The 15,900-nt window shown below is 34.8% G+C and overlaps 2 protein-coding genes across 4 annotated transcripts; one reads left to right on the forward strand and one right to left on the reverse strand.

Annotated features, from left to right (window-relative positions):
- The first annotated feature begins 642 nt into the window (after positions 1-642).
- LOC114174060 (SRSF protein kinase 1) lies at positions 643-4,327 on the forward strand. Its single transcript, XM_028058802.1, has 4 exons — positions 643-1,258; positions 2,138-2,917; positions 3,729-3,776; positions 3,855-4,327. Exons 1-4 carry the CDS (start codon positions 1,076-1,078, stop codon positions 4,152-4,154), a joined length of 1,311 nt encoding a protein of 436 aa, XP_027914603.1. The 5' UTR covers positions 643-1,075; the 3' UTR covers positions 4,155-4,327.
- An 8,411-nt stretch (positions 4,328-12,738) lies between these two features.
- On the reverse strand, positions 12,739-15,026 carry LOC114174139. Of its 3 annotated transcripts, XM_028058909.1 has the most exons (3): positions 14,839-15,021; positions 14,681-14,741; positions 12,739-14,459 (listed from the first exon to the last, which is right to left on the reverse strand). In XM_028058909.1, exon 3 carries the CDS (start codon positions 14,194-14,196, stop codon positions 13,087-13,089), a length of 1,110 nt encoding a protein of 369 aa, XP_027914710.1. In that variant the 5' UTR covers positions 14,197-14,459; positions 14,681-14,741; positions 14,839-15,021; the 3' UTR covers positions 12,739-13,086. The 3 variants fall into 3 exon arrangements, with proteins under 3 accessions (XP_027914710.1, XP_027914708.1, XP_027914709.1); XM_028058907.1 differs by lacking the exon at positions 14,681-14,741 and having other exon boundaries at positions 14,839-15,026; XM_028058908.1 differs by lacking the exon at positions 14,681-14,741 and having other exon boundaries at positions 14,760-15,021.
- Between the last annotated feature and the right edge of the window lie 874 nt (positions 15,027-15,900).

Below are 15,900 nucleotides of genomic sequence, written 5' to 3' on the forward strand. Positions count from 1 at the left end.
ACACCAACCTAAAACAGAATCTGCGTCCAATTGATTCTACTCCATTTTACTGTCATATTAATTGCCAGCTTCACAGGTATATGAAATCTTAAAAGGGAAAAAGAATGACTGATAAAGTTTAAGAACTTACCATCAGTAAACAAATTCAGCTACAAATACCACAACATTAAAATGGAAAAGTTAATGAAACACTTTGAATGGAGTAGCTCTTTTTTCTGAGACTGTCATGCCATGTGCCAGTGTGATCCTCCTCAATCATATCTAAGAGATGATGCTTTATGTTAGAGAGAAACTGTAGTAGAGAGGTATTAAATGAATGTTTGAAAGGTGTTTGAAACAATTCATAAATGAGAAGAATAATAAGCACTTTCTAAGTGAGTAGCATTACAAAAAGTAAGAAAAAACATGAACTTTTAGTTCAACACTATTGATGGCGCATTAGACTAACAAGTCAAATCAAATCTAAACAAAATGAAACCGAATAAATAAACCAAGACTTTTAAGATTTACTACTAAATTAACCCATGAAATTATTGGTTGTGGTAGTAATTAACCATGTCATTACCTAGGAACCCTAGAAAAACAAAGAAACCATAAAGACATACATTAAAAAAAAAAGGTGCATGATGTTGGAAATGACAGAAGCCCACAAAGCGGTTTCAGAGTATGATTGCTCCACCTCACTTGGAAACAGACAGTTGAAATTATGGAATCCCGAAAATAGTCAATGACAGAGGTAAACCAAGCGAGGAAAACGAAGGGCATAGAGGGAATGATAAAGACGAAGGGCTATGAAATTGGAGTAGGAAAAATGGAAGACCCACACATCACATGAAGAAAGAAAGAGAAAAAAGTGGAGGAATAAGGAATAGGAATTGCATCCTCCAAAACAAAAGCCTCACACACCGCAAATATAATAACTCTTCATCCTCCTAAACAAAGACTTCGCGTCCAAGCAATTTCCGAGTTAAAGAAGATATATCAAAAGGGAAAAGCAGGGCGAATCAGTGGAGGATTTTGAAGAAAGAATCAGATTTTGAGTTTCTTTGGGTGAATCTGAATAGATCAGAAGGTGATGTCGTGTTCGTCGTCGTCGGGGTCGGAGGAAGACGATGAGGGATTCGACTCTTACCGGAAAGGAGGGTACCACGCCGTCAGAGTCGGCGATCAGTTCGGCAGCGGCAGGTACATAGCGCAGAGAAAATTGGGTTGGGGTCAGTTCTCCACCGTCTGGCTTGCCTACGATACTAAAACTTCTGTATGTTTCTTACCCATCTTTTTTTTTTTTTCCGTTTGTTATGTCAGTTTTTTTTTTCTTTGTTTTCTGCAAAAAGGCGTCGTTTTGAGACCACCCTTTTTGGGTTTGGATTTTGGGCTGTGATGAGTGTACTGGGTTTGGAAATTTTCGTTGTGCTTTGTTGGTTTGAAATTTGCTTCCTTCGAATGTTGTGGAGGTTCCGGGATCTTCGGTTCTTGTTTGGGCACCTTTATGTCGTTTTGTGTCTGAGATTATTTGGCTTCTTGATGTTGATTGCTTGCCACTATGGAAATACGAATCTATGATTCCTTCTTTTGTTCAACTTGTGTCATAAAAAGGAATCTATGCATGTTGGTTTAACGGGAAATGGTGAATGGTCCTCACAGAATGTGACCACCTGGTTTACATGGGTGATAGATTTGTCTGTATATAGAGGGGCAATAAATGTGCCCCTGCTGCTTCTGTTTGAACGGCTTGATTCTGATTTGGTCACGATTTTGTGTATTAAGCATCTTGGTAACCGTGACACTGGTGTTTAACCATAAATCGCATAACTTGTAGTTAGTTATAGGTTCTTGCTAGTGCTTGAATTTAGAAAGCAGAAAATTGGGCAAATCCCAAGAAGAAAATAAGTTTAAGTTGTACACATATGCACAATGACACTCTTCATTGATCACGTCCAACTTCATCCTTTGTTCATTTATGTGTGCTTTTGGTTCAGAAACCTTGTATGAAGGTTAAACATGTATGTACGGTTGTGTGTTTATTCTCAGAGATTACCTTAACCTCCCCAAACAATGGTATTTTCTTGTTATTTTTGTGCACCAGCTTTCATTTTTCTTTTGCACTTTTGTCTAATTTTTAGATTGTGGTTTTCAGTCATTTGTTGCACTCAAGATCCAGAAAAGTGCGGCTCAGTTTGTTCAGGCTGCCCTTCATGAGATTGATATTCTTTCATCCATTGCTGACCGTGACCCATCAAATTCAAAATTTGTAATTCAATTGATTGACAACTTTAAGCACAATGGTCCAAATGGACAGCATCTATGCATGGTCCTAGAGTTTCTGGGCGATAGCTTGCTTCGCTTGATCAAATATAACCGTTACAAAGGCCTTCCATTGAATAAAGTTAGAGAGATTTGCAAATGTGTTTTAGTTGGTTTGGACTACTTGCATACTGATCTTGGTATAATCCACTCTGACCTAAAACCTGAAAACATTCTTCTATGTTCAACCATTGATCCTGCCAAAGACCCTTTAAGATCTGGACTCTCCCCAATTCTGGAGCGACCTGAGGGAAACACAAATGGTGGAGTATCAAGTCTTATTGAGAAAAGGTTGAAAAGGAGAGCAAGGTCCGCAGTTGCTAAGATATCCGGAAGAAGAGGGACAATGGGAGAAGATGTTGCAAACACCGATAGAAACATTAATGGGATTGATGTGAGATGCAAGATAGTAGATTTTGGAAATGCTTGTTGGGCTGATAAGCAGTTTGCAGAAGAAATTCAGACAAGACAGTACAGAGCACCTGAAGTTATACTGATATCTGGCTATTCTTTCCCTGTTGACATGTGGTCTTTTGCTTGCATTGTTTTTGAACTAGCCACTGGAGATATGTTGTTCACACCAAAGGGTGGACAAGGTTTTAGTGAGGATGAGGTATGATGATTTCATTAATACTATAATGCTTAGTTACGTTTTGAAGTCTTATGCATTTATAAGTAATTCCATATTTTTTAAGGAGGTTCCTTTGGCTTCAATTTGGTGTAAAGCGTGTGATCTTTTTGAAGGTAGCAATACTATCAGAAACGATTTGAAAAAAATGGTTAAATCTTGTTATATTTGTCGCTAATACTTACAAATACACTTATATTACTTCTATTGTGGAATATGTGAAAGATACATAAGAATAGAATTCATTGAATCACCTTGTTAAACCAGTAAGCCAGATGTCAGTTTGACAAATTTTCTGTACTGTTTTACTAAAGCATTTTTTGCATCGCTCATGATAAACTAGTTTCGACAAAATACTGTCTCAAGTACCAAGATTATTTTATAATAATGTCTCTTCTGTGCCACACGAGAGATCTTATGTAACAATTTATATCTGTAAGTATTCATGTTTTCATCTTTTTATGATCCTTTTACAGGCTACAGCCCTGTTGTGAGTGGAACTAAAAAGTTTTTTTTTTTGTTTCTGGTTGTGTTTGAGTTTCTATAATCATAGGGTGAAATTGAAAGTTTCACGCTTGTGATCTGTGATCAACAACTCTTGAAAATAGCTACAGTAAGAAATCTATCAAACTGTAGTTTCCAAAGCTGAAGCTTTTAATCTTAGCTGATATTCTTTGATCTGTTTATCAACAAAAAGGAACGAAAAAATCACCACGGTCATTAATGTAATTGAACACAAATCTACCCTAAAGATTTTTTTAGCAGAATACTAAAATCTGCATTTTGTTGATTTTAGGATCACCTTGCCCTGATGATGGAACTCCTTGGAAAGATGCCCCGGAAGGTGAGTACACTCTGAACACTTTGTTCATATAGTTTCTTGAAGAGCTATTCTGCCATATCTAATGCTTGTGAGTTGCAGATTGCTATTGGAGGAGCTCAATCCAAGGATTACTTTGACAGGCATGGGGATCTAAAAAGGATTCGCAGGCTAAAATTCTGTCCACTAGACAAATTGCTGACTGATAAATATAAATTTTCAGCTAATGATGCTCGAGAGTTTTCAGAATTTCTTCTACCACTCTTTGATTTTGCCCCTGAGAAGCGACCAACTGCGAGACAGTGCCTGGAACATCCATGGCTGAACCCTCCAAATCAAACTGCTCAAGAAAAAGTGCATGCTGGAATGAGCAACCTTCAGATCTCACAGTCCAAGGCATAGTCACATCTTTAAGCCCCTCCTTCCACATGAACTATTGATTGTCATATTATTATTTTTTATCAAACTTCAATAAGATTCTTTCTAATGGTTTATTAACTTCAAAGATGTAAATCAGCAAAGAATTTTGTTCCTCCACTGATATATCTGACACCAGAATTTGCCTGTATACTGTTCATATGTTGCAATTCATTACATCATCACATGATTTTAATTCAAGTCTCAGCTTTTCCTTTAATCTGAATTTGGAGTTAAGTTTCCTAAATCAAAAGAAAGAATCTGATTAACGTAATTAACCAATGTTGTGGATAAGGAAAATTAGATTTTCTGATAAGGATTAGTCATGATAAATATTTCACACTATAAAAAAAGCATAAGCGTTTATCGTTTTTTGGACTGTTCTAGATTGAAATGATGTTAGGAACCTGGGAGCAATGATGGGTGGGCCCAAGAAGGTCCAACGGCCCTTTACAGTTTCTTTTCACTAAAGTAAAATTGAGATCAAATTAAAAAAGGGAACGGAACGTGTGTACACTGTACTACAGTAAAATGTCACAAATTGGATGAAATTAAAAAAAAAAAATATTTTTATATATTTCTATAAATTCTATAAATATATTACCATTACACATAAATAATATAATTGAACGATCACAGTAATTTTGTAACTCCGCATTTCTAGTTACATTATAGCTAATCATCCTTCAAGTATTACAAACAAACACCACCATATATAAGTATATTTGCATCTCTCCTTAAATATAAACTTACTCAAGAATTCTGATCGGACAAGAATAATAACGGATCATGGCTAATAATTTTGGGTAGGGGTGATCGTGGATTGGATCATCCAATCCACCTCCATTTTGGATCTAAATAATTGGATTAGATTTTCGATCTAAATCCACTTTTTCAAAAAAAGTAGATTGAATTTTTTAAAAATCCATATCCAAATATTTAGATCAAGTTTAAATCCAGATATAAATATTTGGATCAAGTTCAAAATCCAAAATTTATTTTTCATAAAATAAGTTCAAATTAAATTTTTTAAAACTTGTGTCCATAGGGCTGACACCATAGAATTTGACAGATTTTTTGTCGGGGCCAATGAGGCCAAATTTCAGCATGGGATGAAGTTGAATGACTTTCGAACGAATTTTGGTCAGGGACAACGTGACCAAATTTGGCCAAGGTTGACATGACAAAATTTCAGTCGAGATCGACTTGACTAGATTCGACTGAATTTCGGCCAGGGCCGATTTTGCCTAATACGACCAAATTTTGGCCAGAGCCGACTTGGCCAAATATGGCCACATTTGGGCTAGGGCCTGATCAGTCAAATTCCGGTCAGGGTTGAATCTACTAAATTCGTCAGTCGGGACCGACTTGACTGAATATGACCAATTTTCTATCACAACCGACTAAGTTGAATATAATCAAATTTCGTTCGGGACTTACTCGACCGAATACGGCTAAATTTGGGTTAGTGTCGACTCGACCAAATTTTGGTCATGACCAACTCGACTGAATTTGGCTAAATGTAGGTCAGGACCGACTCGCCTAAATATGACCAAATTTCGGTCGCGATCGACTCTGCCGAATACGACCAAATTAAGGTTAGGACCAACTCAGTCAAATTATGGTTGAGGCCAACACGACCGAATTTTGATCGGAGTCAATTCGACTGAATTTGGCCAAATTTCGGTCGTGGCCGACTCAGTTGAATACGGCCAAATTTTGATTGTGACCGACTCATTTGAATACAGCCAAATTTCATCCTAGGCCGTTTCAACCAAATACGACCAAATTTGGGCCAGGGTCGACTCGGTCAAATCTCAATCGAGGCCAACTCGATTGAATTCGACCAAATTTTGACTGGAGCCAACTAGGCTAAATACAGCCAAATTTTGTTCGTGGTTGTCTCGGCCGAATACGATCAAATTTTGTCAGGCTGTCTCAACCTCTAGCCTAACCTAACAAAAAATATAAACTAAAAATTTGTATTGGATATTTTGGATTATCCATTTTGAAAATCTAGATTTAGAGTATGAATATACAATCCATAAAATATATAAAATGTAAATCAAATTGATATCCAGATCCAATAAAATGAATTAGATTTTTAATAAAATGAATATTAAATGGATTGGATAATGAAAATTAGATTTTTTGTTCATCCTTAGTTTAACTTTTCAGATCATCCTCTGCTTCCTTCCACTCATTTAGGAGTTCAATAAATATAAATTATTGTTGTTATCCTCATAATTTTTATTTTTAGGTGTTAAATAAACATTAATTATTACTTTTACCCTCGTATTTTTATTCTTTCACTTTTATACGTATTTAATATCTTTTTATTAATACAGTTTTTTACAAAAGTAAAATTTAAATTTGTTAGTACAAATTGATGGATACATTAACAATTCTTTTATTAAACATCTAAATTTTTTAATTAAATTGTAAAGTTTAAAATTTATGAATATAAATTTCAAGGTTTAGTGTTTACGGACGTCTCGCGTCTCATGTTTCACGTCACACGTCGCACGTCGCAAGTCGCATGTCGCACGTCGCACGTCTCACATCTCATGTCTCACGCCCACGTCGCACGTTGCACGTCGCACGTCTCATGTCTCACGTCTCACGTCACACGTCTCTCACGTCTCACGTCACACGTCACACGTCCCACGTCACACGTCTCACGTCTCACGTCTTACGTTCCACGTTCCACGTCCTACGTCACACGTTCCACGTTTCACGTCTCATGTCCTATGTCCTACGTCCTACGTCTTACGTCCCACGTTTCACATCTCACGTCCCACGTCACACATTTCACGTCTCATGTCACACGTCACACGTCCCACGTCACACGTCTCACGTCTTACGTTCCACGTTCCACGTCCTACGTCACACGTTCCACGTTTCACGTCTCATGTCCTATGTCCTACATCCTACGTCTTACGTCCCACGTTTCACATCTCACGTCCCACGTCACACATTTCACGTCTCACGTCCCACCTTCGACGTCTCACGTCCCACGTCCCACGTCACACGTCTAACGGCTCACGTCTCACGTCCCACGTCCCACGTCACACGTCTAACGGCTCACGTCTCACGTCTCACGTCTCACATCTGACGTCCCACGTTCCACATCCCACGTCTCACGTCTCAACTACCACATCTCACGTCCCACATCCTACGTCTCACGTCTCACGTCTCCCGTCTCACGTTTCACTTCGCATGTCTTACGTCTCATATCTTACGTCTCATATCTCACGTTTCACGTTTCATGTCTCATGTCCCACGTATTACATTTCACGTCTCCCGTATCACGTCCCACGTCGTCTCACGTCCCACGTCCCACGTTCTACATCTCATGTCCTACGTCCCATGTCCCACGTTTCACGTCCCACGTCCTATATCTGATGTCTCACGTCCCACGTCCTACATCTGACGTCTCACGTCTCACCTCACGTTTCACGTCTTACGTTGCATGTCCCATGTATTATGCCCATGTTACCTTCCACGTCTCACGTCTCACCTCCCACGTCTCACGTCTCACGTCTTACGTCTCGCGTCGCATGTCTCACGTCTCACGTCCTATATCCCACGTCTTACGACTGACGGCTCACATCTCACGGTACCACGTCATCTCACGTATCACGTCTCACGTACTACGTCATCTCACGTCACAAGTTCTACGTTTCACGTCTCACGTCCTACGTCCCACGTCTCACATCCCACCCTCACGTCTTACGTCGCACGTCTCACGTCTCACCTTCCACGTCCCACGTAGCACGTCTCAAATTATTGCACTGAAATACTTGATTCTTTCATAAAATAATGGTGCTTTGGTTTACTGGTTGCAGTATAGCTAAGGTTCTTCTTTGCTATTTATCCTTCTTCAAATAATAGTTTCTTATTAATCGAAAGAAGGAAGAGAAAAGGACATAATTTTATCGGAAATAGGAAAACTAACCTTATACAACAAAAGTAATTTGAAGCTTTTGCAGATGTTTGCTATCATTACATGGATGATTTTAGAAAAGTGTTTAGAAGTTGGCAGACAATATTTTTTTTTTGGTTTTCTATTCTGACATTAAATATGTGAAGAGATGTGTCACAAAATTCTAATCAAGAGTGGGAGAAAAATCCATTTTTTATAATCCAATCTATTTTTCTATGATCTAATCCATTTAATATCTATTTTATTAAAAATTCAATCCATTTAAAATTTATTTTATTAGATATGGATATCAATCTGATATATATTTTATATATTTTATGAATTGGATATTCATTCTCTAAATTTAGATTTTCAAAATGGATAATCCAAAATATCCAATCCAAATTTTCAGTTTATATTTTTGGTTAGGTTAGGCTAAAAGTTGAAACCAATTAGTTTAAATTTAGTCGTATTTGATTGAGTTGGCGTGACCCTATACAAAATTTGACCGAATTCTGTTAAGTCGGTCGCGATCAAAATTTGGCCTAGCTGGTCCTGGACAAAATTTGGAAGTATTCGGTTGAGTTCAGCCCGACCCAAATTTGACTGCATTGGGCTGAGTCAACCTAGACAAAATTTGACTGTATTCGACCGAGACAACCACGACCAAAGTTTGGGTGTATTCATCCTAGTTGGCTCCATTTAAAATTTGGTTGAATTCAATCGAGTGGGCCGCGATTGAGATTTGGCTGAGTCGACCCTGACCCAAATTTGGTCGTATTTGGCTGAGACGACCTAGGGTGAAATTTGGCCGTATTCAACTAAGTCGGCCACGACCGAAATTTGGCCGAATTCAGTCGAGTCGGCTCCGGTCAAAATTTGGTCGTGTTGGCCTCGACCAAAATTTGATCGAGTTGGTCTTGCCCTGAATTTGGTCGTATTCGGCAGAGTTGATCGCGATCGAAATTTGGTTATATTTAGGCGAGTCGGTCCTAACCTAAATTTGGCCAAATTCAGTCGAGTTGGTCATGACCAAAATTTGGTAGAGTCAGTACTAGCTCAAATTTAGCCGTATTCGGTCGAGTAAGTCTCGAACAAAATTTGACTATATTCAACTTAGTCGGCTGTGATAAAAAATTGGTCATATTAAGTCAAGTCGGTCCCAACCGACGAATTTAGTGGAGTCAACCCTGACCGAAATTTGACTGATCAGGCCCTTGCCCAAATGTGGCCATATTTGCCCAAGTCGGCTCTGGCCAAAATTTGGTCATATTAGGCAAAATCGGCCCTAGCCGAAATTCAGTCGAATCGAGTCAAGTTGATCTCGCTTGGAATTTTCTCGAGTCAACCTTGGCCCAAATTTGGTCACGTCGTCCTCGACCGAAATTCGTTCGAAAGTCATCCAAGTTCATCCCATGCTGAAATTTGGCCTTGTTGGCCCCGACAAAAAATCTGCCAAATTATATAGTGTCAGCCCTATCGAAAATCTAATCCATATCCATTTTGAATCCAAATAATGGATGTGGATCCAAATTTGTGTCCATAGGGCTGACACCAAAGAATTTGACAGATTTGGCCGAATACTTCCAAATTTTGTCGAGGACCAACCAGGTCAAATCTCGATCGGGACCGACTTGACAGAATTTGGCCTAATTCTGTCAAATTTTGTATAGGATCACGCCAACTCAATCAAATACGACTAAATTTGGGTCACTCCGTCTCAACCTTTAGCCTCACCTAACAAAAAACATAAAGTGAAAATTTGGATTGGATATTTTGAATTATCCATTTTGAAAATCTAGATTTCGAGAATGGATATCCAATTCATAAAATATATAAAATGTATATTAGATTGATCTCCAGATCCAATAAAATGGATTTTAAATGGATTGATTTTTTAATAAAATGGATATTAAATGAATTGGATCATAAAAAAAATGGATTGGATCATAAAAATTGGATTTTTTGCCCACCCTTAATTTTGGGAGGCAAAATAATACACCAAATTTTCATATATTTAACTATTATTACTACTATAATATAAATTAATATAAAATTTAGTATAATTGTATATACAAAAGAAATAACTATAACTACAAAATGAAATCATATATTAGATATTCATATATGATATATTTAAAGACCTTTTCTCAAAATCACATTAAGGAGTTGAATTTATTTTTTTAAAATATAAATCTATTATTTTATTTTTCATCAATGTATATATTTTTTTAAGTTTAAGTTTAAAAAATATTTTATCATAATCAAATAAAGAATTCAAAGACCCAATTACTAAATGAAAAAATGTTTGATAATTGAGTCATAATTAAAACTTGTTATGAAGAAAAAGTAATACATTATTTTTTTTTTATATTTATAAAAAGATGAATATATAATAGCTCGTGAGATTAAAAATATAATGTTAATTATTGAACTAATATTTCATTATCAAATAAGAGAAAATATAGTTAATTTTTTCTTTAAGAATAAAAGTAAAATCAGATGAAAAATCAAAGTAAAGAAGATAAGAAATTTGTGTCTAACTTACTCTTTCTCCTTATAAACAAAAACAAAAACATGTGAAAGTAAAAAATAAATACAATAGGTAATAGACTAAAAAACAATAAAATAAAAAATAAACAAGTATTTTATTTATTATACTTTATTTTATATTTTATTTTATTATTTATTAATATTATGTTGTAAAATATAAATATGTCTATTTTCATTCCATCATTTATTCCTTGGAAACTGCTGTTTATATAACAATTAAATTAAATTAAATTAAATATAATTAATGATATAATAAAAAAAATAACAAGAAGTTAATTTGGTTTGATTAGAAATTTGTCATATATTTATACTTTTCATTCATTTTAGCTTTTATATTTGATTTTAACTCAATTGAGTTCCTTTTGTAAAAAAAAAAAAATCAATAATACCATTTAAAAGTATCACATATTAAAATTTAAGTAAATCAAGTTATAAATTTTGAATATCTTTTTTGTTTGAATTCTTCTAATTTTGACATGTGACAATTTTTAAGTAAAAAATATAAATTTTAACATATAATGTACTTAATGGAAAATATCACATTAATTTTTTTTTTATGAAACTAAAATTCAATTCAATTTTTCATAAAAAATAAAAACTCAATCGAGTAAAACTAGTAAGCAAAATAAATAATAAGTCTAAATATAAAAAAAAATTACTAATTACCTATAAATTATTACATAAACAATAAATTTATTATATGTGTTTTTTATATTATTGAATGAGATGTTGTTTGTCTATAATTTAAAACATTTTTTTTATTTGATAGTTATTTGTTTCTCATACAATAAAAGGAAGAGAGTTAAAATCACACAAAACTCCTAAAAATATAAGAGAACATCATTCAATCAATAAAAACATTTATTAAAATACAAATACCGTTTGAGAGAATAGTATTTCCAATTAACAAAACCAATAAAACTTAAAAATACACCAATAGAAGCAAAAGAGTAAGAATATAAAGATCTTAAAACGAAAGAAAAACTTACTATATTCAAATGTTTATGAGATAGATACCATTTACACTCTGTCACCTTGATGAGTTAGACTTAAAAATAAAGAGATAAAATAGAAGGGAAATTTTTTTAAAAGAAAGATAGATTACAAAATAAAAACTAACATAGAAAAACAATTAGCATTGCATTTATTAATATTAAATATTTCTTGACATTTTTATTACAACATAACTGGTTTGTATTGGTATAAATTTTTTAGAGTTATATGTAATGCATACTTTAATTAATACTTCCGTAAATCTTTTACTAAACTATATAAAATGCATAAATTTATTCATTTTACTTATTCATCAAATTACCCAAATTTAAAGTTTAGCCATAATGTAGTTATAAGTATCAAATAGAAGTTCCGTTGGAATGGAAAAAGAAAAGGCCAAATCTAAATGAAATGTTAGGGTAAATCAGATATTAATGTTAAACAAGTTTTAACACCATAGGTGGATAATTATCTAATGAAACAAAAAAAAAATGAAGGAAGAAAGGATAATAAAAGCAAAACAATTAAAATAAGAGCTCTTACACAATCATATAATATAATTTCCCTTTAAATCAGTTAAACAAATTGCCAATATTTTATCATCAATGCCACTAAGTACTCAATTCATCGGTAGCTGTCAGAAGAATGGAATTTGTATATCATAGAATAGTCAATATGGGTTGGTGGATCATAATATTATAAATGTAAGTTTATTAAAAACTTACGTAACTGCATCGTAAAAACATGTACTGGATAAATTTCCAAAAAGTTTTTAAAGTAAAGCTTTCATAACTTACCCATTTAATGCTGAAAAGTATTCATGCTTCATTTCAGTGGAGAATAACAGAGCAATGTTATTTGTTTTAAAATTATATTTTGACATTCAACTTTTCCCTTACTTCATAAGAAAAATGTATTATTTTCTTAAGTCAGAGTTATTTGGATTTTAAAATATTAATTAAAAGGAATTAAAATTACTATTAAAACCTGTAGAAGTTTACTTATAGAAAATCTCAACAATAATTACTGATCAAGAGGAGAACACCATCAGCATTTACGACATTTGAACATAACATGAGGAACAAGCAACAGATTAGCTAATAGCTTAATAGAAAGACCACAGATTCTCTTTTTATTCTCAATACAAATGCGGAATGGAATAAACAGCACAATGCTAAAGCTGTTGAATTCATTGCATCTTCCTGACTAAACTCGAACTTTGCCGTAAATTATCCTGAAATACAACTTTTAAACCGAAAGAACTAATGCAAACAGCTAAAAATCTAAATTTACATTTAGTAAGTTCAAATTCATTACAAAACCAGAGATGAACAAAAAAGGCCATATATGTAAAAAAAAAAAAAAAAACTTGATCGTTTCTACCACAGCTATGAACTTCTGTAATTGTAGTTTCTAGCCCCCAGTTATCTCAATTTAATCTGAATATTATGATTGCACAGCTTTACTTTGTTTGATACAAGCAGGTGTCTTGAACTCCTGGCATTTGCATGTTGATGTAGCCTCAATTGGCATCACTCTGTCAGAAGATGACTCCACTGGAAACAAAGCTTTATTTTCAGTGAATGGAACACTTCTAGCTCTCACACCTTCCTTTGGCTGTGCCCTATCTTTGGAAGTGCAAATGCTTAAGGGTAACTTCTTTAGTTTCACCCTTCCTCTCTTCTTACCTACTGAACACAGATCTTCTGATTTTTTCTCCTCTGCTTCCCCATTGTCTATTACCTCCATTTGGCTTGATCCATGATATCTGAATCCCTTCTTATCTTCCTTGCTTGAACACGCTTCTTGAAGAGAGCCTTCAGAATCAACCTTACTCACCACCACTGCATGCCCATTGTTCATAGATAAGAAATCCTGTCCAGTTACCATGTGGGAATCCGAAGCCTCAGTCATTTCAAGGCTCGAAAAGTTCTTAGGTTTTTTGTATTTCCTGCCTCTTGAGTCTGAATTTGGAGAATTCTTTGAGATTCTCGGAGAACTGTTCATGGCCCGATGCAACTTCCGGGCCAATTCTTCATCCGTCCCACAATTTTCAATTTGTTGATATTTTTTGTACAAGAAATGAACTGGGAGATGCTTCTTGAGCTTGTTCTTCTTCGGATTCCTTTCCTTGCTACCCATTGCCTCTTCGGAGAAAGAGGCAATGAAATCCAAAGCTCTCTTGGCAGATGCAACTGCTTTTGCGGCAATCTCGGCCTTTTCCTCAGCTGCAGCTCTAGCAGCCCTTGCAGCTTTCACTGCAGCCACCGCTTCAGCCTTGGAAGCCTCCACAACCTCCTCAGGGGTAATAAGGTTAGGGTTAGTGGGATGAGAACTCAACAAATTCTTAAGCCTGGCTTCAAATTCAACGGAGTAGGAAGAAGGTGGAGAGGCAACAGCCTCGGAAACTATAGCACAAGAAGCAACAACCCGCGATGGAGATGCTGCTGCAGCATCACCATCCGAGCTCTGTTTTTTCAATCCAGCAAGAAGACGCTTACGAGGAGGCAAAAGAACATCAGCATCCAAGTGATTAACATCACACACATTCTCCATACTAAAATTTAATTCAATTCTTCTCAGAAAACAACGAACAAATCTTCACACGCATTCCAAATCCATTCAGAGTCAAATGATTTCCTCTTATTTGTCGATCTATCTTACAAATCGAACTCCACATCAGCGATCAAACGAATAATTTTAAAAAAAACTACAAGATTCTCAACAAACCCTACAAGAACCTATCTAAGATGGTCGTGCTTTGGAAATGAAAATTGAATTCATCACCATCATGTTTTTCCATTCCAGCGCTTCAGTTCCTAACCAAAAAAAAAAAAAAGCAAAATCAAAATCTAGCACAATCGATTCAGCTTATCTCAATTATGAAAACGGAAAGCAGAACAACAAAACAAAAAGCCGTTAATAACCCAAAAAGCTGGCACGTGGATTCTGCAAACAGCAAAAGCAATTAGAATTCACAGAGACAGATAAATTGAAAGCAGCAAGGTGAGCAGAGTTTCGTATTCATTCACATACATACATTCAATTAATTCCATACGTTTCCACTTAAATTGAGAAAACAAATGAATCAAGAGTTGAATCTGGATTAAACCAATTACAAGGAATCAGCCAGAGTTCCGCGAGATTAAGGATCGAATTTGGAAGCATGGAGAAACAAAGAAGCAGGTCTACGAGTACCTGATCCTATGGAGCACTTGAGAGAAAACGGCGACGTATGGATTAGGGTTTTGGAGAAGAGAAAAAGAATAGGTGGTCAGGATGGTGGTGAAGGTGTTGGGGAAGAAAATCCAGAATCTGAACTAGCAAAAATAAAACCAAAGATTTTTTTATTTTTCGTTTTTCTTTCTATTGTTAGTTTCGTGTTTGCATTTATTTTTTAATTTTTACTCGAAATGTCAGAAAGTGAAAGAATTTGGATGAGTTCTGTTTTCACATAGAAGCACGCAAGCCAACACACGCCAATCACTCACAACTACGTCACATTCAACGTTATAACTTTCTTCTGTACTTCCTTTTCTTCTCCGTTTTTTCAATAACTGTAACTAATTTTTCAACCTTACTTCCAAACTACCATGCTGTCTTGGTTTCTGTTACATACGATTATTTCTTTTTATAAAAGCTTGTAGTATTCTTTCAACACACTTTTTTGTAAATCAAACATTAATTTTTTTTATTTGATGCAATTAATTCACACCTTTAGCTAATAATTTTCTCACACCTTTCCTTGTCTCCTCTAAGTTATGCATTATAGTTTACAACAAAAGGTGAACTTTTTTTAAAAGTTTTATATAATATGAAAATATGTCGCCATTTAATACAAGTTTGGAATAAATTTTCAACACAACAATATAAAAAAGTATAATATTTGAAAAAAAATCTTTTATATTATAAATATATTGTTTAAAAAGTAATGTAAACTATTATTTACTTCGTAACATAACTAATCTCAATTAATGGTAATATATCTAGATAATAATTTAAGTATTGTATTTATAAATAGAGTTTGAGTGGTCATCGTCAAAACTTTATAAAAAGGTACTCATACGAATTTTGTAATTTATTTTTAAAAGAATCACATAAAATGTGCTTTGAGAAGAGTTCTTATGTTTCCAAGATATATTAACACCACTCAACCAAACGCCTATCATAAAACATTATTCCAAGAATCACCTTTCTCCACCAAGTAGCCATTTATATAGCTTGTGATTTTCCTTCAAGAAACACCCACAGACTCATCCT

Source organism: Vigna unguiculata, chromosome 2 (assembly GCF_004118075.2).
Source record: "Vigna unguiculata cultivar IT97K-499-35 chromosome 2, ASM411807v1, whole genome shotgun sequence".
In the NCBI taxonomy this organism is placed as follows: Eukaryota; Viridiplantae; Streptophyta; class Magnoliopsida; order Fabales; family Fabaceae; genus Vigna; species Vigna unguiculata.